This window comes from Liolophura sinensis, chromosome 8, assembly GCF_032854445.1.
Source record: "Liolophura sinensis isolate JHLJ2023 chromosome 8, CUHK_Ljap_v2, whole genome shotgun sequence".
In the NCBI taxonomy this organism is placed as follows: Eukaryota; Metazoa; Mollusca; class Polyplacophora; order Chitonida; family Chitonidae; genus Liolophura; species Liolophura sinensis.
This window is the reverse complement of record NC_088302.1, coordinates 26,546,883-26,573,789: the sequence shown is the minus strand read 5'-3', so window position 1 is coordinate 26,573,789 and position 26,907 is coordinate 26,546,883. Positions and strand designations below refer to the sequence as shown.

The 26,907-nt window shown below is 39.3% G+C and overlaps 1 protein-coding gene across 3 annotated transcripts in view; it reads left to right on the top strand.

Moving 5' to 3' along the window:
* Window positions 1-6,849: 6,849 nt before the first annotated feature.
* The window catches only part of LOC135472826 (neuronal acetylcholine receptor subunit alpha-10-like), a 38,964-nt gene continuing 18,906 nt past the window's right edge, over window positions 6,850-26,907 (top strand). The window contains exons 1-3 of one of the 3 annotated variants that reach the window (XM_064752517.1): window positions 6,850-6,987; window positions 18,129-18,463; window positions 20,937-21,160. In XM_064752517.1, coding sequence (XP_064608587.1) covers window positions 18,394-18,463; window positions 20,937-21,160 — 294 coding nt within the window. In that variant the 5' untranslated portion in view covers window positions 6,850-6,987; window positions 18,129-18,393. Of the gene's footprint in view, window positions 6,988-18,053; window positions 18,464-20,936; window positions 21,161-26,907 lie in introns of those variants that run through there. The other 2 variants (XM_064752518.1, XM_064752516.1) reach the window with 2 other exon arrangements.

Here is a 26,907-nt window from a genome sequence, read left to right as displayed (position 1 = left end):
TATTGTCACTCAACAATTGACACACTCGAAGCCTTAGTGGCCGAGGTGTTTAGCGTGCCAGAGCAAAGCAATGATCCAGGAGCCTGTCACCAATGCGGTCGCTGTGAATTCAAGCTCCACTTCATCTCCGGGCCTACGTGGGAAGGTCGACCAACCTGCGGATGGTTTCCCCCGGGCCCTGCCCGATTTCCTTCCAACTATCCCGGCCCCCGTTGTATAAGCGAAATACAGCGTAAAACACCAATCACATAAATAAATAAATTGACACACTCATGCTCTCCTCTTCGGCTATTTTGAACCGCCCTGCCCTTCAAGGTGTAAACCTTCCAAAATCTGAAATTTGTATAACTGAACATTTATACTTGGTACCGTCTTATACTCGGTACATTATTCTGCATGAAAACTAACCTTCAGTGCGCTTGTTCAAACGATACTGATGTTCAGTATATTTATTCATACTAAAATTAACCTTTGATACAATTTCCTTCTCATACATCAAAAAATGGGACATTTGGCTACACGAAAACTGACTCTGGTACAATAATCTGCACAAAGAAAACTAAAACTTTCGAATATTTATTAGCCGGTAACGTAAACGAGTCTAAACAGCCACAGCCATTTTTTTTCTAGACTGCTTGGTAACTATCAGTGAACTTCTAGTCACAAGAATTTAGTTTTGTGTCGTCTTTTCTTTAACTTTTCATTCACTCCAAAGTCCCCAGCTGCACTCTCCTCCTATATATTCTACCTCAGTGCTCTATTCACCTTCTTGGGGTATCCCCTGTGCTACACTTTTCCATATAACTACACTTAGTGCTGTTGGCATTTTTGTCGCATTTGTATCTTCGCTCGTTCTGACATAAAATCAGACGTTAATCCCTCTTCAAGTCCGTCTGAAAAGTGCTTTCTTGCCCCGGCTAAATCCCCTCAGGAATGACAGCTAATTACAGCATTTGACAAGGCCTCGGACCGTCTTCTCGGCAGAATGGTTACTTGTAGTCCTAACGGTTCGACAGAAATAATTTTTAGCCTAACAGGAAACATTCGACAACTATTCTAGAGCTTTAACGAAATGTGCGTAGGTGAAAGGAAAAACAAGTCACCGGTTTGTTTCCGAAGTCTGAGAAAATTACTCTGGCTTATGTATTCTAACAGGCCAGCATTTGTGAGCAGGCCTTCTTTCAGTTGAAACTGAAAGAAGTTGAGTAACTACTCTCGCCCTGTATAAGGTAAAATATTTGAAGTTGCTTTCAAACATCACCTAAATCCATTTTGTGAACATAGGGGAATAAGGAGTGAGTGAGTGAGTGAGTGCTTGGGGTTTAACGTCGTTCTCAACAATTTTTCAGTCATATGACGACGAAGGAATGATTAGGGTGCATGTACGTGTAATGTGCCTCTTTGTTGCAGGACGGATTTCCACCGCTCTTTTATTTAGTGCTGCCTCACTGAGACGACTTACCGAAGGCAAGCAAGCCGCCCCGCCCGAGCCATTATACTGATACGGGTCAACCAGTCGTTGCACTATCCCCTTCATGCTGAACGCCAAGCGAGGAAGTTACAACTTCCTCTTTTAAAGTCTTAGGTGTGACTCGATCAAGGATTGATCCTGGATCTACCGGTCCCGAAGCGGACGCTCTACCAACTGTGCTATCCGGGCCGGTCGGGAATAAGGAGGTAGAGGAAAAGACATTGTAAAAATCTTGGTCAGGCGTATAAACGGTTTCGATGGCTTATTGTTTTCCAAATCTTGGCTGGCTTAGGAAGTATTTTATTTTACGCCTGCAAATCTCACAAAAAACATCTTTATTACAACTGTTTGACAAAGAAACAGACCTTCACAATAAAAGAGAGATTACTTATGGGAAAAGGGTGTTCACCCTGCAGCATAAGTGTGATCATCGTCAAAACTGAGATGGAGGTGCAAAATTGAGCCAATTATAATGAAAGTGACTAAGCCCATTTCTTAAAATTATCATTTGCTTTTTTCAGTGCCTAGAGATACAATATAACAAATATCTTGGTTCATATCAAGCCTTTCATTTTCAATCCAATCAAAGTCAGCCGCTCTGTATTACTACATAGTGCTCAAGAGTATTTAACCTTCAAACTCTACATCTCGTTACGGCGGCTCTTTGAAGTTCTAAAAATAAGGCAGGAGAAAAGGAAGTATTTGCAGAGGACATGTTTAAAAAAATGAAATGATCGACCTGTGGTGGTGTATGCTTAACAGCTCTTTTATTTCGTACCAAGTTAAGATACATGTAGATGTGTTTTCTCTGAAACAAATTGAGAAACATTGTGAAAGTATTTCATGAGCATATTACTAGCAGTTCAAGGGCCACAGTGTTATAACAGCAAACGAACAAAGTGAATCAACGGGGAAGGGTAATCACATACACAGCTAATAGCGAATTTAACCAGAGACTTAAAACACTTCATTATTTAATAATGGGTAATATCCTCCAAAAACCAAATCCTGATTTTCCCTTCTTTTTCCAGTTTCCAATTAGTACCATCATCCACGTTGCAATATAATTTTGCCGGTATTCCCATTGTTCAAAAGTAAGCATATATACCCAAATGATTGTTTTAGAATATTATACCAAAGTTAACAGGGAATAGTCCAATTCTGTTTAGAACTGTCACAGCTGAAAAGCATCAAAACTGAAGGCATAAAAATGCTATCTGGTGAAATTTCTTCAGAGATCTTATAAGTGAAACCGTCTGATTAGTCGGTTTAAAGATATGCTGGGTTGTACACTTGAATTTTTGCTGGGTAAAGCTGTGTAATGTCTTCATTGACCCATCTTTACATTCAACCATACTGCACAATATAATACTGCACAATATAATACTGCACAATATAATACTGCGCAATGTAATACGGCACAATATAATACTGCACAATACAATACTGTACAATATAATACAGTACAGGTTTAACTCTGTTAATAGCATTATAAACGAGAGAAAATAATTTCTGTGCAAGTAGTATGTCTTAAACGATTGGTGTTTCTGACCAGACATTCTTCCAAGATCGTCCAAGCACCAGCGTGTGTGCTGGATTACTCGTACATTTTTCAAAGTATGAACGCATGAAACCAAATAGTGAACTACCAATCCGAAAGAGACGGATTGGTGAGTACGTCTCAACAAGATTTAGATTTCTTCCAGTGCTTGATTACATTGTGAACGAGAATGTTCACCAGCAGCCTGCGTCCCCTGGCTGACGTCTGGTAGGAATTGTAAATATCCCCGTGCAGACAAAGTCCTGAAGATGAAACAATCTTTCCTACGCATCGCAACACATAGAAAACGACGAACCTACAGGGCTTGTACGTCTCGATGCAGACAACTCATCTGCATGCCCTTTTCGTCAGATTTTTCCTTTCCAAGTCATCTTGTTCAGATATTAACAAAAAAAGAAAATGAGTCCTTCTGGTCTATTGACCAAGTGAAAGGATGGATTGCTGTCACTTTTGGCGGCTCAACAGCTCTTAGCTCAAGAAGAAATTCTTGCCAGTTCTCTATTGATTGTACTCAGAGTCGCCCAAGTCGGTCCCCTTTTGACCTTTAGAAGGGCTAATAATTAGTCTATTTCCAAATGAGGAACCTGATTTTCCTCCTATTTACATCAAGACATTGGTAAGTGTAAATAGTTAATTTAGATATTTTATTCTTCAAAATGTGAGAATCAGTCATTACATGTAACCAACGTGTCCTTTTTAATAAGAGATGGAAGATAAATTACACTGATTGTATACATGTTCAAGTAGCTATTCCAAAGAATACGAAATGATGCGAAAAAGACTTGTGAGATACCAACTATTAGGTTTAAAAAGCCAAATATCTCTACTTGTTGTTCATTTATTTGGTTGAGATTAAACCAACAATGCAGGTGGAAATTATATGTTATCTTATCTTAATGCGTTATGATTCTTCTTACATGTACCATGTTAGTGGTGAGAGTTCGATTTTTGTCAAAATGCGGATAATCCCAAAGTATAATCTACAAAACGTTATATAACTGTTGAATTTTTGAAATTATACATTTTCTTATCTCAGTACCAATAACATTCACGTTTTTTATAGAAATTGAAACTCATTCTTCTATCAGTATACATACAAATCAATACTGTTTATTACATAAACACTTCAAATATTTATAACTTTATATATTCTAATACAGCCATATGGAAAAGAGATATTAAAATATCTTGTAGACGGGGACCGTGAGTGCATAAAACTTTTCTTTATTTTATGTGTAATTAACAAATTTTTCAGCACGCCGTTGAACGCCAAGTGACTAATGTTTTATATATGATATAAAAGAAATAACGGCATTTGAAATCATTCTAAACTTAGTTTTACACTATGTTATATACACAACCTGGTGGCCTCCGTGGTCGAGTTTGTTAGCTTGCCAGCACGGCGTAGTGAGCCTCACACCGATGCGGTCTGTGAGTTCAAGTACAGCTCGTGCCACGAGGAAGGTCTTTCAACAGCCTGTGGGTGGTCGTGAGTTTCCTCCCACCATAATGCTGCCCGCCGTCGTATAAAGGAAATATTCTTGAGTACGTCAGAAAAAACAATCAAACAAATAAATACACACAACAACAGAGTTTGACCTTTACAAATCAGAACATTGACAACTTCCCTTTACTACTTAGTTGCCTATACACATAATTAAGAAATTTTCTAGTTCAGATATATAACTGATAATTCATTGATCAGGGTTTAACATTCTCTTTTCAACTTCACTCATTTCAGTGTCTTTGTGTGAAGACAATTTATCGTAACATCAACTACAGGCCTCTGGTATTCAAAAGACAATGTGTTTAATGAGCTTTTTTTAACCTTTTTTCACCAAACAATTACGAATATGTCCTCGTGTTCCTGGAGTCGGTGTCTTAACTCGATGAGCTGTACTTCATCGATAACCGCTGGTTCAGCGCAAAATATTCAATATTCTGTCCGAGGGAAAAAGCCATTTGATCGAAGTCGACCAGAGCACGTTGGGCTGGGGTACGTCAAGAGTTATCGCCACATGTTTTTCTCAGGAAATGCTGCATGCGTGGTGATAAAGGGAAAAACACTGGCTCCATACAGCACAGAGCAATACATTTGCAATTGGTGTCCAGGCTACAAAGTCATTTATAACGACAGCCCGCTGTAGCTCCTTCAAAAACTCATCACCCGGTAAGTAGGCCTATATTAATGAACCAGTTCAATAGGCACACGCAAGCCGATTTAAATCCTTTTCGTGCCCTCAAGAATTTTGCAAATTCTAAGTCCTGAGGAGCTTTAACAATGCTGTTTGAGGAACAAACTCACAAGATTCAGCAATATTCAAACAAACTATAATCAATTTGATATGATTAACTAGCCTTTGGCATTATTTAAATAGCACGTAAAAGTGCGCCTACACATATAATTGAGGTATTTTTGGCAACCCATGTATGTTAATTTACAAAATGACAATTCTTAAATCATGCCCTTGCACACATTCCGTCGTTTAATAATGACCCATATCCACTATCCAGTAGTCCATGTCTCCTTAGGCTTTGCACATTTCGTACCGTGAAACACTAACTGGTGCGATGTAAGACAACGCTGGCCACGTCTGCATAATTGTCCACATTGCTACCGTTAAATGACCAGCAGTGTGTCGTCTCACTGCTTCATGGCAGACCAAGCGAACTCTCATTACACACATTAATTACAATATGTTATTCGTGACAGGGAGTTTAAAAACCCAAAATCTCAAAAAGAGTGTGTGCTAGATACCATCGGAAAATCTGGATATGAACATGTTACCTAACAGAACAAGGCAGAATTGTGTGAACTGAATCATTACAGATGAAAAGCCAGCAAAAACCAACTAAATTAAACCTTTTTTTCATTTTCCAATTTGCCTTTGAATTTAAAGATGGAAATGTGTTTTGTACTTTTGTGTAAACATGTATATATGAGAAAACTTTTGTAAAACTATTTCCTGTCTTTATAAAGCGGTCTAAACCATTCTGCCATTTTTGTGAAGTGCGTTACACTTTCTGTGTATGTGCCCTTTTAAAACAATTAAGCATTACAAAAGCATTTCAACGCCACAGCATGTTTGACGTGCTTACGTAGCCTCCCGCTGAGAACTATGATTGGAACAGTAAGAATCAAGCTATTTTACATTCCCCACGTCGGTCTGGTAATAAACAGTTGTACCGAAACTATGCCATTGTCCTCTAAATTATGAGAGAGTTACATGTATAGATCAGTCCCGATATTTATTTGATAAAATGGCTTCATCATAGAAGCTGTCCTCGTTCATATTGTACATCATTGAAACATTATATGAGTAATAAATATAATTCATTTTTCCGTCGATATGATGTGCTTTGTTGAATTTCAGCGCAGGACTGTGTCTTTTTAAAGCTTTATAAATGTAGGTTAGACACGGTTTAATACCGAAAAGAATCCCTTAGGGAGAAATAAGCAAAAAAAATCATAGTGTTTGCCAACGAGGGTAATCACAGAGTTCCATTGCTTCTGTCAGGTTTCCATATCTCCAAACTATCCGATCATTTTCTCACATTACGCTCACACACAAACCTGTCTCTCCTGGGTTAGCTTGTTGCCAAAAACTAGCTTATGTCCCCTGAAATTAAAGCGGAGACTGATTGTGATAATCACTAAAGGTGTGCGTATAGCGGACGTCTCTCAACTCGACTGTAGATCGAAACCTCAGGGATGAAGCGGTGGGGAATGCCAGTCAGAGCGCTAGGAGCACAACGTTGAGGTGTCTCCCGCTATTTCATGACGATGGGCCATCAAGTAAGCTGCTTTGAGGTGAAGAAAAAACGCATTAGGGATTACTCGAATGGCTTTTGAGACTGGGTGCCTTAGTCAATAACTGGACGGAGCGATAAGGTAGAGAAGATAGCGTGTTGGCAAGGCGCGGATGGCAGGCGGAGGATGCGAGTCGAAATCGCGGTAAGTGAGAAGCCATGATCAATCAGATCTATTCATTTAACGCCTGATATATAATTCTTACCATTAACTTCGTAGAATCTGGCGCTGAGCAATCGGTCAGTTCTGACCAGAAGAGACTCTGTAACTTTACTATGACCTTAGCCTCTCCGCTGCACATAGTACATAGTTTAGAGGTTCTGGTTTGTCATCGGCTGTGGTGTATATAAGCACCAATACGGATGTCGGCTGAAGGTCAACAAGCGAACTAATTGCATGAGTTGTGGAAATAGGACAGTAGTTGATCCAGTAATCATTACAGAACACTTCATAGAATGGATTCTTGCGATCGCGGTGTATCGTGCACATTGTTATGTCAGAATGTTGACTGTTATGTTATATCGGAATCACAACGTCATATAACGGTCGATATGCACGTCAGCTATGTACTCTGAACAGTGTTTAATTAAGGTTTTATGGGAATATTGGGAAGTAGATATACCGATAGTGTTTAAAAAACGTGTACACGTGTGTATGGTAATACAGAATGACATCACGGACAGTAATCAGAATGCAGATAGTCATTTGGAAACCCAGTGCATGGTATATTAGAGTGATTAATCCGTGGATAAAAAAAAAGAACATATCATTCCACAATATTAACGAGCTTGTATCTCTCGAGGATGGAATATTCAATATTAAGTTTGTATCTCTGATCCATTAAGTCCATCTTGTGTTAAATCTGAATGAATGTATTCGCGGTATGTGTGGCTGTCACATTCCATACCATCATCATTTTGTTTGTCAAAAATCGTTTTTTTGGTCAGAACGATTACAGTTTAATTGTGTTTCAATTTCATCCCACAATGCCTTGTTTCATTCTGTCTTTGATTTTGATAAAAGCCTACGATTAAAATTATACAGTTATGCTTGTATAAAATGATGAACACTGATCGCGTGATCTTCTTCTGTGAACCTTTTTATCATTTGGACGTGTCTACAGTTTTGGTTTTAAAAATGTCATTCTTGGGCCAATCCCATTTGTTCTGTGTATTCAATCTTGTGATCCTGCCCAAATACTCAGAAAATAAACAAGTAATGAAGTGATAATAAAATCAAATATGTGACACCATTGTGATTCTTCATCACTCGTGTGTGTGTGTATTGGGCGAATGGGGGCGTTGTACGGTGAATATTCAACACCTGCACATATGCACTACAAAATCGCTTAGGTTGCACCATAACGTCCAAGAGCTAGGGAACAGAACGACTTGAACCTGATATGATGTAGTCTTGAAAAGAATTACCAATAAAATGCACTGATTTACACCTTTGCCTGACAGATATATTTGACCTCTTTGTCCATGTAACCTAGCCCTCATAACGATGCAGACAGACATATGACGTTACCTAATCGCCATAGCGATATAGACAGACATATCATGAAACCTAACCCTCAGATCGATACAGACAAATATGTCATGTAACCTAATCGCCATAGTGATATAGACAGACATATAATGTAACCTAGCCCACATAACGATATAGACATAGGCTACATATCATGAAACCTAGTCGTCATAACGATATAGACAGACATGTGGCCTTACTCGCCTAACCACAGAGAAAAATCCAATATGTATCTACACATGCAGTGGAGAGCATTGCATTGCGTAGTTACTGCATATTCTAACACCCACGGTTGTCAAAATGGATACCGTTACAATTTGACAACATGCCAAGTTTAATGGAAAGCTCATATAATGAGCATGATAACGGGACCACTTGGGACATGTGCTGTGTGTGAAGTGATGCGAAATGGCAACAAGCTTCAAGCTTCAGACACGACTGCACTTTAATTGGCATATAGATCGCGATATCAAAACAACTGAGACATTCGTGAAATGTTGTAAAAACCGGCAGATATAAGAAAAATTTATTTCCAAAAAATAAATGTAAGTTTCTTATGTCTTGTTGTTATCAGCTTAGAAATAAATTTAATATTAGTTGAAAATCTGACTGTAAATACAAACGGCATTCTTAATCATTGTTCGATTTTAGCTTTTCGCCGCGTGCTCAAACACTTGGCCGCCCAATCTTTCCATGCAGTTTATGCAACAATTCAAACTTTATTTATCTGTTAAGTAATGTCTTGATCATGAGCCGTACCTTGATATTTAAATCTTGTCGGCGTTTTGTGCAACTGCTGTTCAGTTTAATGGTCTTTCTACACGGCAACCTGCAAGTAGCGATAGCTTTAGTCTCTTTCAGTATTTCGACAAAAGCGTTGCTATTGATTCGCTAAAATTCGCTTAGATGAGGTTTACGGCGAAACAAAATTACATTACACGTCATGGTAAGAAGATACAAGAAAATTTTACCATTTTTAGCAAACACGATAACGGAATGTACACTTAAGAGGTAGAGGCCTCATCAAGCATCGTAAAATGTTTCACACGATTTCGACCCACTTGCCAGTACACGTTTACATTTTCATGGTATTTAATTGTGTTTTTTATGGTGTTTAATATATCTTATAAGAATCAGTTTTCATACGTTTTTACATTAGAAGACAGTCGATATATTTCGCTAGTCAACCCATACAGTAGAAATTCCTGGTTATTAGCTTATTCTTGGTGGAGAATACAAAATATTAGAAGTATTTATTTGCCATTTTTAAAAACTTCGAGATCCAAAGTTGTGTGTTTTGTATGCAAGATCATTTTTTCTACACCGTCAAGCAAAGTCATTTTGTAACCCAAATGATGGAATGATAAGTTTGTATATACATTCAACAATTAGAATTCTGACCTAAAGTTTGGTAGTGGCTCAGTTAATGAGCGCTCTAGCGTAGCGTAGTGACCCAGAAACCTCTCACCAATGCGGTCGCTGTGAGTTCAACTCAGCTCATGCTGGCTACCTGGCCATACGTGGAAGGTCTGGCAACAACCTGCGGATGGTCGTGAGTTTCACTCGAGCTCCGCCCGGTTTCCACCCACCATAAATGCTGGCAGTCGTCGTATGAGTGAAATATATATATATATATATATAAAAAAAATATAATAAGTGCGGCGTAACCAAAACACCAATCAATCAAATACAGTTGGTTATGATAATTTCATGGCAATTGCAAGCAGTACGTCTATAATTATATCGTAAAAACCAGATAGGTTGTCCCCAGATTTGTAAGCAGCTTGTTCTAGTAACTATGATAAAAAAAAGGATAAAGTAATAGAGCTCATTTGTTCTACAATACAAACTAACAGCAAAATGTAAGACAGAATACAAAAAATATGTGTAAACAGTTTATATTGGAAATAGTGTATGAAGCCTGTAATATATGAACACAGATTAGTGGCAGCTATTGAAACAGTAAGATGTTTTAGTAGCAGTGTTTTCTTTACGTGAATCCAGAGAGGTTAATGCCAATGATAATGTACTGTCATTAACACAGAGCGTACAACATATAAAAGGAGTCAGTAAAGTATAGTTCTAAAGTAACTCTTTTTCAACATTGCATTAACTCCCCTGTTTGAGTTGCGCTTTAATGTAAATTGAGGCTCTAGTCGTGGATTTGTTTCCAGCACGTGTGATTTTTCTGATTGCTACAAGTAAATTGTTACCATTACGTTAATGGTACATTTTTTCGTGATATATGAATATTCATATGATTTTCGATATCCACATTAAAAATCAAATTTTCGTCCCGCTTAAAATACACGTGTTTACCGAAATATGTGTTAGATTTAACAGTGTCCATCTTCCAACAGTCTAACCAGTGGTGTTAATTGACCCTTAGCGTGGGGCAGGGAATTTTGAGACTCATTTGCCTCCATTCTTCTGGGACCTTGGTAACAGTAAGCGAAGGATTGTGTTTCTATGAACACTTATATGTGGTATTACATGCAGTTCGTGGAATATCACTTGTCTTCTGTCCATATGACATACACACTGACCTCGCTCTGCTGGTGGAGAATTGGCCAAAGGCCGGTAAACTGTTTCGGACAATCCATTTTTGCCTTATCGATAACTAAGATAGAATTTATATTAAAATACAAATCCGAATATCACCTGTTTTATATATGGAGAAGGCAATTGTGGCTTGCAACATTCTATGTGTATTGTAGCTGTCCCGGAAAAAGTTCGCGTGGTTTTATGTCTGTTGGAAAACTTATGCTGGAGAACAAAATAAATTGTGTACATGTGTTAGATTTAATTATTTATGTTATTGGCGTTTTTTTCACAAATAAAATAAATATATCTCATGTACATTTGACGGATACGATGGCAGACAACATTGAGGTAGGAGGAGGGCGGGCTGTGAAACCCACGACCATCGACAGATTACGTATACAGACGGGGAGTATTTATATAATCTCTGTGTTATAAGCACCAATAAATATGCTTGATAACGAAATATGCTTATTTAAATACAAAGTTTGTCATGACCAAAATAATGTTCTGGAACAAAAACATCTGATAGTATAGGATCGGTATTTTTTCCCAGTCAAAACAGCAGAAGTTGACCAGTCCCCACGGTCATCGGCATATATTTATCACCTTCTTGATCAGCACCCTCCTCCACCCACTTCTCACCCGTCGTTTGTGGCGGCTGAGAGTTTTATGCAGCCGAATAAGAGATAATTACTTTATCTTGGAGTAAAGACAGACATGAATATTTCAGAGGATAAATCGGTATCCAGTTGCTGTCCGTGACACGGCGTGTTATGGTTTCACTGTCATCCATTATTCATGGCTTTTCGCGACTCGGCAAAGATACACCTGCAGTGTCAAGCCGTTCGTTACTGAGAAAAAAACTGTCTCTGCCGTGCAGCGGGATGCGCTTTTTACTCATCTAGGATCAGCTTCCAACAATGAGTGCAGAATAAGAAATTCGTTCTAAAGTGAGACAAGCGCAGAAGAAACTACTATTAGACGTTCCGTGTTGGAGAAAATGTGCTGAGAGAAAATATACTGAGTGAATTTTTGTCCAATAGTTTGATTTCCATGATCATAACTTAGCTGTATGGCTTGCAAGTACCTCAACCAAAGTTTATATCTGTAAAACTGAATCTTTCTTATTTTCATTTAAGATGTAGTGTTCGCGGTCCTGTTCAAGCAATTCGATTTGTCCCGGAAGGGGGTCTAACGATCTCCCCGGAATAGTGATTCTCAAGAAAATGAGAGACACTCTATTTTAAACATTTTTATCTGACGATGGAAGTTGTCGGAATGTAGAAAATGTTTACAAGCCTCTGTCAGACTAATATGAATATACTCTTAAAAGCAGAGAAACAGCGGTGATAAGTACACAGGTCACAAAGTCCATCCTTGCAACGGATTGCGTGAATTTGCAATTTCAAATCAACACAACCACTAGTTTTTATATTGAACAGTTGCAATGTTTTCTTCACAACATAACGATGAACATGAACCACCAAAGATCTAAGAAATTATATAAAGAAAAATTAGGATGGTATCAAGCAAAGAGAGGCTGTGAGCGGTTTTCAGTAGTGTTGGTAAGACGCAGGGAATGTCAGTTTGGGTGGTCTCTCCAACACGCTGTCTTGGTAAGACGCAAGGAATGTCATTTGGGTGGTCTCTCCAACACGCTGTCTTCTGTCTGAATAATGAACATTCATTATTTAGAAATCGTAATCCGGCGGCTAAGAAAGGACCAGTGTTGAACATGGGTGAACCAAGGGTTTTCAAATTCATTTTTCGTATATGGAGTTTAAAGTCCTTATATTGGAAAATTTGTGATATGTGAGAACAGAAATGAACGATTTATAGCCTATACCTATTACAGGCTATATATTCTACTCTCGGCGGATGTTGTCCAATATTTGAACACTGTGACACAGTGTGCAAATATATTCTGCGGCTTGAAACCGTTTACATTTAATTTTAACTGACATCATTTTCCGGTGTGTTTCATACGTGTATATACAAAAGTATTATGACTGATAAAGTAGTAAATGACCGTTACAACGTTTGTAGTAAATACTTTGTGTCATATCAGTAAAAGTTTGGTCGGTCCCCCCCCCCCCCCCGCCCCTTATGTATAGCGTCAGCTGTTCGAACGGTGCAGAAAGTCGATTGAGTTAATTAATCACGTCACGAGATATCCTTATAACCTAACTACAATATTCCAATGCTCTCAGAATCCAATGCCAATGAGCAATTTGATCCCAGTGTTACAATATCCTGAAGTAGACAGGCTGGTGTGATGTCTCCGTTTAGATAATAAAAGTTGTCTGATCAGTTGTAATATGAGAACGCGACGAACTCGACAGATTGCATAGCTACGGTTTCACGGCGACTGGCATACATGAATAATAGATATACTGTTTGACATTACTGAAATAAAGATTGATGATCTGAGAAAGATTATATAAAAGACCAGGTCATGGGCCATGGCGGTCAAATTTACCTTGAAGGGTATAGCAAGATGACCCCAACGACAAAGACATACGCACGTGGTTTATTGAAACCCTTAAGCCATTTATTGGCGCAAAAACAAGAACTAATTTCTTGGGTAGTGCTGGCGGAGTGCATTCCGGTCGGTAACCAGTGCCTGCGGCGTCTCGTGGAAATAGCAAATGTCGTTTAATTTTTAATCATTGGCGCGTGTTGTGGCAATTGTGTACATGATGCCCTGGTATTCATGTACCGCACACTCACGTACATGTAATCTATGTCTGACGTTTAGCTGACACATATCCTGTTGCTCATACCCAAACACTCGGCGTCAAGTGGACTCGTTCGCCACAGTCATGAAATTACACGCGAACAATAAACTTTCTGTAGCCCCCAGTCTTATAATTGCCCGCTATTTTTGGCCATAATGATATCCTGATTTCCAAATGCGTCCGGGTCCAGCAGTGCCGGATCTTCTTCGATGGCAATCACGTCTTTCGTTTATACGAGAGCGAGTGCTTGCAAGAGAGAAATTTGTTGCTCCCTTCCGCTATCATTTTAGAGCATCAGGCCCTCAGGCGGGGCCTAATTACCCATTCTGTTTGACCATTTGACCCCATTCCAGTTACGGAAGTTAGAAAGTGTTCTTATCACCCATTTTTCCAGTCAGGGACGCCTGTGTGGTGTAGATACCATTGGTAATTTTATCCAGTTAGCAGTATAAATATTATACCAATGGGTAACAGTTCCTTACAATCGTCATAGAAACCACAACACAAATGTGTCCAGAGACATCAATTAACATCATTTTTTTTTTCTGTGTCATTGCTTCGCACTCCATAATATCAGTTCAGTGCTAAGGGGTATTTTCATTTCTTGGAAGTCTATGATAACAATGAGGCTTAATCTCCGTCTGTTCAAGCAGCTGCATAATTCATATAGGCATGCCAACGGAGTTTGAAATGAAACAAAGTAATTTTCAGTCATTGTGAAATTTTTTGACACGGTTTAAAGTAATTCAAGCACATTGATAGAAAATAGCCTTGTCTTGGTTGTTATAATTCGTGCATATTCTTCCGGTCAATGTCGTTGTCTTCAAAACTGAAGAATAGTCTAGAATTACTCACCGTGGAAATACACATTTCACGGAAATTAGACAGATCCAGCATGAAGTAACGAGACCTCAAGCCAATGTACATACATACAGAGAACTTCACCCATGGAGGCAGTTACGATTGATGTGGAACTGAAAACAGAAAAGTGCGCACAATCACGAAATACACTGTACGGTAGTGAAAGATTTCTTCTAAGTTAGGCAGCCTCACTCATAGATATCTCATATAACCCAAACAGGAATCAAATAATAACCAAAATGTACAGCTTACCATTTTTGCCAGACAGTTTTTGCTCATTATCAATGAAGCAGATATTCATAGGTATCTATAACTTGATTTAGCAAATTCAATATGTGAACTAATGACTATGTATGAGGTATACGTTCGTCTGTAACACTGATCCTTGCGGAAGTGATATTGTTAGTTTATCCACATTGTTGATATCACCTTCCACAAAATGCCAGGGTCTCAATAGCTTCCATTGTACTTACAGGGCAGCAATGTCCACAATGCATTGCCGATGTCAGTATTAGCTTTCTTGAGACCCATAGTTTAGTAAAGCTTCCCAAACTTTTTGACACGTTTTTCTTAGCCTATTTACCCCACAGTTTGAGACAAAAATAATTGCAGATTACTAGCCCCGTAAACATATTTGCACTGTTGGATTACGACGTGTTTTGTTGTGCTTTGTGTAGAATCTGTTTTTCGGTGGGCCTTATCGCGGTATATTGTCACACCTATTATGTATGCAGTTCACTTCAACGTCAGCACAGTTTATAGATGTTTTTAAAATGTGCATTCAGCCCTTTCTGTGTTTATCAATATGTAAGTATGATCGTGCCAAGGTGAAGTTTCCTATACCAGTGCATTGTTGACAAAGCTGTTGTTAACAAAATAATCTGTTAGCCTTATTAAATATTTGACCACCCTACTTTTGCTGATGGGTTTGTGCTTCTTTGTACGAAAAGCTTTACATAGGTTTATGTAACTATGTATAGATACAAGGTTGACTTAAAGATTGGACGAAAACAAAGAACTCACGGTTAATAGATGGTCTCAACGAAAAAAACATAAAATGAAAAGAGGGCCAGTAAACTACATAGTAGGCATGGTTCTACAAGTAGTAAAATAAATGGCAAAAATGGATTCGATGAAAGGTCGGTGGGTTTGGGGCGATCGACTTGTTCTTGAACACATCTCTGCTTGCGTTTGTAGGAATAGTTTGTACATGTATGTGTTTTCAATACAGATAGCCCTTCAGTGTATTTTGGTTAATGGTGGCGTTCTTGTAGACGTTACATGCTTTACCATTTATAAGTTTAACTCTATACAATGTGTACAGAATTCAAGTAGATTTCGCAACTCTTATCTCCGCTATTCGGCGGAGCGCTCAAACTAGCCTTAGATAAGAGTGGTGGTTAACTCTGGCGTCCTCATTTCTCACATCCATAAACCTGATCGTCATCTTATATGTTAAAATATTTTGAATACGCTGCTAATTATTAAATACTAATTTAAAAAGTACATTGATGTAAATGATAGGTGTAATTTGACATTTTTCAGCAACTTAACGTTAACACAGCTATGAGCTGGAACGACTGTCTAGTGAATACATGTGTAGTTGATGCGAGCATCATCTAAAGCCTAATAAGAAAATGGAACACTCGTGGGTTTAATATTAAGAAGCTTTACCGGATAGTATCATGAAATACGGAGCTAAGACATCAGATCCTACGGCTCTTACTGGACTGATGAATTAATAGGCTGATGTCGTTTGGGGTTAAATCTGGAGCTTTACCGGAATGAGGCTGCATTCACTGAGTTTTTTCTACTCTGTCCAGCCGCTCTAGTCATCAGGAATAAACTGCTAAAACCTAAAAGTGAACCAGGCCTCGGTGACCCGTGGTAAGAAGTCGAAGTGGGAGTGCAGATTCGTTAATTGATTTCTCTCTGACAGAGCCCTCTTAATTAATGTACATTTGGCAAAAAGAGAGAGATTCTGGCTATGTTAGACCAGCTGTTTACACTCACAGGCTCCTCGGCTTGATTTCGGGAAACGTCTATATGATCAGCTGAGTTAACGTCCTCTAGTGTGCGTTCCACGGTGAGGCCATTGTTAATATTGGTGCTGATCTGCTAGCTTTAGTTAAGGTCCCCAACATTGGTATTGGCGGGGGAGGGAAGTGCAGATGGAGGGTAGTCAAAAAAGCCCTCTAGTGTTAATGAGTATTTTTCTGTTGTGTTATGGTGCTCCTGGTTGCAAGAACCCATTTAAGACTAAAATATTAGTATTATAATTCAAAGAAATTCAAGTTGCTTATTAGCGACTGTTCATATTTCAGTTTTGTCTTATATTTGCACATTGCCCATAGCATAAGAAACTATCTTACCCAGGAAAAGGTGGATGTATTCAAAGGGTTAAAGATATCGCCTAGAATAGGAGCGTATAGACAGGCTACAAACTTGTGAGAAGTGTCTAATAGGCCAATAATGTAATAATTAACACTGACAATTGGCGGAGTTTCGGTTGTTTGGTCTTTATAGCAATGTCACAGTGTTTCCTCAAAACGGAGCCCAATAAAGTAAGGTAAGGCAACTGGTTTCAGATTTCACTGTATTGTATAAGAAGTTTCTTTGTTCCTTCTTCCTGCCTGGCGGTTCTATCAGTAGGTCGTGATTGAGTGTCATTCGTACACAGTAAGTAGCGCTCCGAGAATCCAAGTTCAGAAATTAAACGGTTCTTCCTCGGTCAAATGCAAACCCTTCGGTAAAATCAACGGTCAATAATAAGATTGATTCTGCGGACGGAGTCAGCGCACAGTCGGCTTGCCAGGGCGTTAAACTGACAGCAGAGTTGGACCTCATTTGGTTGATCCTAGATTTAGCGCTGTGCGTTACTCTTAGCGAAGGTTGAAGGACTTTTCGAGTAGATCGGTAGTTGATAAGTGTGACATCACTCCGTGCAAAATCAGTTGAAGAATATCACACCATTTTCTTATCGCTAACGACTTTATCGATGGCAGGCTGAATGTGATGGTTCGTTTCACTTCGGGGTTTTCCATATCATTAACGAAGACTGCCGAATGCTAGAGTGACGGTAGTCTTACGAAAACTGACAACGAATGATCGATTGAAAAAAGGCATTTTTCATCTTGTGTGACTATGAAAGGGGCCTCTGTGTGATTAGGCTTCCTGGTATGGATACAGTTCAACTGAGACAGCTATCTGTGGAATGAACCTGGCCTCTGAGTTTAGCAGTTATCTGTCTGTTTGCTCTCTCTTGTACGTCTGTTTGTCCCACTCATGCCGTCCCGACAGCGTCAAGAATTGCAGCAAAACCTATGTTAAAACATGACCGAAGGGCCGTTCCGCTGGTTGCAAACAGAAAAGCATATAACTTGAAATAGAGAGGCCAGATTTGATCGATTGTCGATTCATTGGTGAGCAAACGAGGTTATCGCTTCTGTCACAAGCTGTGAAAAGATTGCAGGAGTTGGATGTTGGGCTCCAGCGCGATGTCTGTCCAGCATTAGTACACAGCAACTGAGACATATTTTTCGGTATTGTTCGGAACTCTCCTAAAACAATGCACCTTTCATTCTGACTCCGTGTGGGTTATTGGTTTTTCAGATGCTTACATTGACTTGTATCCCGTCAGCTGTGCTTTCCCCTGGCTCGGCTCAGCATGTCAGGCTGTGTTTATCCTGTGATACTGGACCGGTACCACTAGACAACACGTAGTTAACATTCTCCCCAGGCCACTTTTACCTTCCCCGCGTGGCCCAGCAAAGGCGAACGGATAGTAAGACAGAGGGCACATCTACTCAAATGACAGCTTCAGCAACCAACTATCCCATCTTCTGACACTGTTCGCTCGGCATTACAGTCGTTGGCTATGAAGGCGCTTTGGTGTGTGGCGCTTGGTGCTCTTCTAGCCATTATTATGAAATCTGTAATAGGCAAAGGTGAGTACTGCAACCCTGATGTTACACGCCTACGAAAACGCTATGGTTCTTACATGGATATCGAAATAATGTAAACGTTTGGTATATGTCGTCTTGATCAATTTCACAGCATCGCTTGCTACTGTTATAGCATTAAATTGCCCATGAGTCTGAGCATCAAAGTCAGTTGTCTAGGTTACAAGATTTTTTTACAGGTTATTCTCAGTGTTTCGAATTATACTTTTTAACGTATTAAGGTAAGAAATGAAGGCAGAAGCCAGTTTGATTCACATTCCATCCTACCTGTCCATATGTGTGACAAGTGTATAGCTATCCTGACCTTCACAATAATCACAGTATCTGGACCTTTACTGTGTTGGCGTTTTTGTCAATGAACTAAACGTAGTCTGATGCATAAATTTTAGGTGCAAACTCAATGAGCTGCTTTGTCATAAGCTTCTTGTCCATCTGTATTTGGGATAAGGGATGATGGAATATATCGGCCATGTTATTGAGTATGTACTGTACGAGGAATCGTCTCAAGAAATTCTTCCAAATCTACGGATAAATACAGACAAGTTCTGTGTCTCACCTCAATCATCATACATGATGAATATATTCCCAAAGCCCAACATGCAATTCAAGCACATGATTGCGTTTAACAGAGTGAAAGAGCCTCAAAAAGTAAAACTAATGTCAAGTACATCTTGCCCTTGTAGCTTACTTCATTTCTTTTTTGTGTCACTTCAAAGACGTGAATTGAGAACAAGTTATGAGGACCTCTTATTTCACTTCCAGAAAACTAGAAAATCGTATTAAAACTTACCATATTTATATATACCAATCATATATGATTCTTACTTTGATGTTTACTTTGAAGACTTAGTGATGCTAAGCAGTGTTATTTGCAAAAAATTGTACACATGAAACTAACTTGTAACACCTGGCCTATGGGCATTATACAGTATAATAACCTTCGCCCAAGAGCGGAGCAACTAATAGGTTAATACGTCATAATATGGCCAATGTGTGACACATGTTTCCTGTGGTCTGTGTGTACTGGCCATGAAATTGAATAGCTGAACGGGATCTGCTTTCTGTTAGCCTATATTTTCCTATACTCAACCGTGAGCCTGTTGGAATACGATTAAGCAGATTTTCAAGTTTAAAATACTCGTCATTTTAAAAGTTGCAACAGGGTAAGGTGGGGATTTGATTCATTTTCGTAACGCTTTGAACACAATCTTAAACTGTTTAACAAGTAGGGTGACGTAAATAGTAGAAGGCAGGATATATCCAACATATACTGCATAATGAGTCAGTTGCATGATTTGCAAATCCATACATTTGCAATGGAGAACGCTGAATGTAAAAGTATAACACGACAAAAGAGGATTATATTTTGGGAAGGGGGAACAGGACAGAAATGTTAGGCTCCTACTCTATCATTGGCTTCTATCATTTGACTGTAGAATTATTTATTTATTTATTTATTTTATTTATTTGTTTGGTGTTTTACGCCGTACTCAAGAATAATTCACTTACACGACGGCAGCAAGCATTATGGTGGGAGGAAACCCGGAAGAGCCCGGGGTAAACCGACGACAATGATCAGGTTGCTGACAGATCTTCCCACGTCCATTCGCTGTAGAAGTCATATCTTGCACATATTTAAGACATTATCAACTGAAATACTTTAAATACATGCAGTCTCCCAACAAAACTCAAAGTGAGGTCAAACCATTAAAAAAATGACAGAAAATTGACTCTGCAATGGAAAGTCGACACTGACGTGCGGATGGCTGCTCAAGTAAGATAGAAAAGCATCGCGTTTGTCAGTTTAAACATAGAATAGATATCAAAAAACAGTTTTAATCGCCGTTGATCAAATTCTCCCAGACAAGTACAGGGCATTTAAGAGTTGACTATGTCCTGTGCCGTAAACATCCTAACAGCCTCAACTACAATGACAGCTTGTCATATTTTCAATGGTATTACTAACGATCAGATCTTAGCCAGCAAAGCAAGGCAAAGGGGTGGTAGGAACGAAAGAAAAGAACAAAAGAGAACAGTTTATGTCTAAGCTTTAAGTTGAAACATTTGCAATTGGCCGCTAATCCTTGTGAACCCAATAGCCCTGACCCACGATCGCGTCACGCCGGTGCATACTGGAAAAACTCGGATGTAAAGGCATTTTTTATTGTTATTGCTTGTCGACCATATCGCCTGTAGTTTTAAAGAGCTGCTTAAATTTCGCTTTTAACATGCACCGTCTTAACTCTTGGTTTTTGGACTATGGAAATGTTCCAGTTCGTGCTGGTTTCCTCTGCGACCGTACGTGGGGAGGCTTGAACTATTCTTGAGTACGGCGTAAAAACTAATCAAATAAATAATGATGTAAATAAATGAGTCAATCAATAGATAAATAAATAAATAAGTATTAAAATGTTTATTATGATTATTATGTTATGTATATTATTGTTCCTGTTCTTAGCAGAAATGAACGCAAAATATGGTGAGAATGACTATCTCAAACCGGACAACTTTCCATCTGTGAAGTGGATTCCGTCCAATGACATCGAGGAGAGGATACCGGATGAGCAGAAACTGATGATGTATCTGACTCGGGGGTACGAAAAGTCCGTGAGACCCGTGAGAAATGCCTCCACCCCAGTCATCGTCCACATGGGACTCACACTCACACAGATTTTCGACCTCGTGAGTAAACATTTTATCTCACAGACAAACCTCTAAAGGCCTTCTTGAACATTAATTTAGAATACATAATGAAATGTATAGAAACTAGACAAGACTTAGGATTGATCAATCTCCTCGCCTGTCACATTCTGGTTGAAGTCGCACAGTGATTACAGTAGTCCTTCACGCTACCCAGTGTGCTGTGATAGGCGTGTGTGGGTGGAGATCTGTGGGTGGAAGTCATGTCACAGTGTCTTCGGTAGCAGAAGAACTGTGGTAACTGATGAAGGCCTATTATAAGGAGACATTTTGCTGACATGACCGATGTTGTGTCTAACATCAGGTCAGTACCCCCCCACTAAACATTAGATAATTACTCAAGCTATCCGGATGTTCATAATTTAAAACTGGATACACGTTACACTACAACGCAAGACGGCATAACAATAACTAGAAAAAAAAGAAACAGTTATTAGAATATCTGGGATGATATTTTACTTTTACAAGAAATGCGAAAATTAAAATAGCTATTGTGTAAAATAATTGCCATGACAAGTGTTCTCTTTAAAGTTTGGTATAGCCGTGAATGACGAACAAAAAAAGCGTTATCCCAAAAAATGAAACAGTTGTTTATTTTATATTTCATGCTATTGTGGAATTCCATAGAATAAAGTGTAAAATAAGTAGGTGTCGTCAATATCCATTTAATTCTCTCAATGATAGTATCGTAAATTGTGCAGAAGCTGTGTGGAAAATGGTTTCATTTTTAATAATTTACTTCTTGCAATCTAATCAACAACAACTTTTTTACAGGCGTTTTCTTGTGTTTTGATGTTTACAATTTGAACACATATTGCAGTATGCATCGCGCGTGACAGGAAGTACTTTCAGTGATAGAAATGACAATCTGGTCGGGGAATATATTGTACGAATCGGGCACAGTAAACTTGCATGGGATAGAAATGCAAATGTTCAGAGTTGTTCAGATATGGCATGACTACATGCATTCAGTGAAGCTGTACTTGCAGAAAGATCGGTGAACTCAAAACGCCAAATACATAAACACGATAAATTCTCATTACTCCACTATACGATTTCCCAAAACGCCGTCCCCAAATTTTCATCATTTTGGGGTTTGCCTTTACATACCTTTACAGTTTACATGTACCAGTGCAGTTGAAAAAAAGAACGCTAGCCTTGTAACTAATCCGGGTGATTGGTGGTATGCTGGCTTATCATACATGTACCATTCCGCAGTTACTGTCCCACGGCGCACATTCGTCAAAACATTCGTGACTTCAATAGCCGAGATTCAACAATAGGCAGAACACTTGTAAAGAAAAATACACGCAATTTTATCATTTCCAACACATTTTACTTGTGGTTATCAACTTGTGTTGGTGTCAAAGTTTTGAACAACTATTGTTGTTCACAATTTTATATCTACTGCAGATGTAGACGAATGCAAGTACACTGTAGCAACTATTGTTTACACTCTGTACCATCCTTAACATCTCACACACATACACGTATAATGTAGCAGCTACTTTGTACCATCTCGCACACGTACACTATAGCAACTACTCTTTCTATCCTGTCTACCATCTCACACACATACACGTATACTGTACCAGCTACTTTCTACCATCTTACACACACACATGCACACGTACACTGTAGCAGCTACTCTCTATCCTGTCTACCATCCTACACATATACACGTACACTGTACCAGCTACTTTGTACCATCTGACACACATATACGTACCCTGTAGCAAGTACTTTCTACCATCTTACACACACATGCACACGTACACTGTAGCAGCTACTCTCTATCCTGTCTACCATCTCACACATATACACGTACACTGTAGGGGCTACTTTATACCATCTGACACACATACGCGTACACTGTAGCAACTACTTTCTACCGTCTCACACACACATGCACACTTGCACCATCTCACACCCACATGCACACGTACACTGTCGCAGTCATTTTTATACCACACGTGCACTGTAGCAGCTACTCTCTGTTCTGTCTACCATGTCACACACACATGCACACGTACACTGTAGCAGCTTCTCTCTATCCTTTCTACCATCTCACACATGTACACGTACACTGTACCAGCTACTTTGTATCATGTCACAGACATACACGTACACTGTAGCAGCTACCTTCTACCGTGTCACACACACACATTCACACGTACACTGTAGCAGCTCCTTTGTACCATCTCTCACACACATGCACACACAGACCGTAACAGCTACTTTGTACCATCTCACACACACATACACGTACACTGTAGCAGATACTTTCTACCATCCCACACACACATGCACACATGCACTGTAGTAGCTACCCTCTATCCTGTCTATCATTTCACACACTTACGTGTACACTGTAGCAGCTACTCTACTGTCTCTATCATCTCCCACGCTTACGTGTACACTGTAGCAACTACTCACTGCCTTCTCTATCATCTCTCACACACACTTATATGAACACTGTAGCAGCTACTCTCTATTGTCTCTATCATCTCCCACACTTACGTGTACACTGCAGCAGCTACTCTCTACCGTCTCTATCATCTCCCACGCTTACGTGTACACTGTAGCAACTACTCACTGCCTTCTCTATCATCTCTCACACACACACTTATATGTACTCTGTAGCAGCTACTCTCTATTGTCTCTATCATCTCCCACACTTACGTGTACACTGTAGCAGCTACTCTCCACCGTCTGTATCATCTCACACACCTACGTGTACACTGTAGCAACTACTCACTGCCTTCTCTATCATCTCTCACACTTACGGGTACACTACAACAGCTACTGTCTACCGTCTCCATCATCTTACACACCTACGTGTACAATGTAGGAGCTACTCACTGCCCTCTCTATCATTACACACACTTACCTGAACACTGTAGGAGCTGCTCTCTAGCCTCTCTACTATCTCACACACACACGTACACTGTAGCAGCTACTCCCTAGCCTCTCTACTATCTCACACTCACACATACACTGTAACAGCTACTCTCTACCCGCTGTACTATCTCACACACACGTACACTGTAACAGCTACTCTCTACTCTTTCCAGTACAACTCATACATACATCGTAGCAACTACTCACTACCCTCTTTACTATCTCACACGGTTATAAAAGCGTACACTGTAACAGCTATTCACTATTTTCTCTACTATCTCACACACGTATACACGTACATCGTAGCAGCTACTCACTACTCTCTCTACCATCTCACACATATATACACGTATAGCTGTACACTGTAGCAGCTGCTCTCTACCCTCTCTAGATCTTACACATATATACACGTACATTGTAGTAGCTACTCAGTACCCCCTTAACCATCTCACACGATTATAAAAGTGTACACCGTTACAGATACTCAGTGTTCTGTCTATCACATCACACACATATACACGTACACTGTAGCAGCTAATCACTACCCTCTCTACAATTTCACACACGTATACATGTCCCTTATATCAGCTAAACACATCTCACACACATAGACACGTTGACTATAGCAGCTCAACACATCTTACACACATATACACGTACACTATAGCAGCTAAACAGATATCACACACATGTACACGTACACTGTAGCACCTAAAGACATCTGACACACACATACACGTACGCTATAGCAGCTGAGCACATCTCACAACATATACACGTCCACTGCAGCAGCTAAACATACACAAGTACACTTAGTAGATAAGTCCATCTCAGACACATATACGTGCAGTATAACAGATACGTCCATCATAGCAGCTAAGCACATCTCCCACACATACACACGTACACTATAGCAGCTAAACACATCTCCCACATATACACTTACAATATGGCAGCTAAACACATCTCACACACATATACACATCCAGTATAGCAGCTAAACACACTTCACATACACGTACACTATAGCAGCTAAACACATCTCATACATATATACATGTCCATTATAGAAGCTAAACACATTACGGACACATACACACGTACACTGTAGCAGCTAAACACATCTCACACATACACATGTCCACTGCAGCATCTAAGCACATATCACACACACGCACACGTACACTATAGCACCTGAAGACATCTCACATACATATACATGTCCACTCTAGCAGCTAAACACATCTCACACACATATACACTTACACTGTATCAGCTACTTACTACCTCTCTTCCATCTTACAGACATCAACATGCACACGTACACTGTATCACTCACACACATATAAACGTACACAATAGCAGATACTCTGTACCCTCTCTAGGACTATTCTTTCACCAGTGCATAACACTAAAATTGGTTTGTGAAATAAATCCCGTTTGAATGGTGTTCTGTCAAATTTTCTGGCCACCATCAGAGAAACATCCTCCTGCCTATCAAACCGAGCAATATTAGTTATCTATCCTGGCTGGCTATACAGCTTTTGCCATCTGTTACTATACCGACGTCTGACATCTGTTGAATTGTGGAGATGTCTAACCTATGCTTCTCTGGCCCTTCACAGCAAATACATTTGATATAGGAGCATGCAATCATATTTGGACTGACAATTTTCGATATCTTGTCTGGTACTTAAATCTTTGTCAGCTGTGCGTTATAGAATAATGAGATATTCTGATACCCTAGACAAACTATCGTCTAGATCGACTAGATGGTCCAGTGAAAATAGAAAACAGCAAAGAGGAGCGTCTGTTAATACAACAGACACTGGCATTTACCTAATGGCCTAATGAGTTTAATAAGAATGCTTATAAAATGCTTTTGGTCGCAACGTAATATCTGCCTGTAGATGGAAGTTTTCCAATATTTAGTTGTTTTAGACATAAGGTTAAAATGTTTTATTCAGAGCTTTCATTTGAAAGAACGCAGAACAGCTTGTTTATCATGAGCTTTGACACAAGAAATCAAAATATTCTTGAAATCAGCTATATCCAAAATTAGCCATGGTAATAGAACATTCCCGAATATGGTAGATTTTTGGTCAGATGTCAGATGAACAAGCACCCGTGTGACAAAAGTACGTGACATATGTTGGCAATAGATCTAATCACTGGTCAGAAATAATAGGAAGTTCAATATAGGCAACTCTAACTACACACACTTTTAAACGAGCCCACCCCAGCAATTCTCGTGAAGAGCTACATGGATAAAACAATAGTAGTTTTGAAGCAGATCATTTACCAGAAGACTTGGCCTTGTACTTTCCATAAGAGTTTACCAATCAATGTGTATTCGTGATGAGCTTTTATAGTGTGTGAAAGAGGTTCGTGACTTATTCTTGCAAATAAGCTCCGATCAAATTGTGGTACACACACCTGCGCAGGGATCAAATTGTGGTACAGTCATCTACACAGGGATCAAACTGTGGTGCACACACCTACACAGGGATCAAATTGTGGTATACACACCTACACAGGTATACATGTATTTACACAAGGTATTGAATCATAACGTCTTATTTGGTGTTTCGATAGTTATTATGTAGTGTCCTTTAAATTTTTCAAAACTGTTTTCCTTTCAGCCTCTGCTGTATCTGACTCAAAACAATTTTCAGGGAAGCGTAAATCAGATGTCAGCAGTTAAGTCGTGTATAGATCTGAAAATTGGCCGTGGGATTTGTGGCGTGGGATTTGTGGCGTGGGATTTGTGTCGTGGGATTTGTGGCGTGGGATTTGTGTACACATCTTATTAACAAGAATTTGAAAGC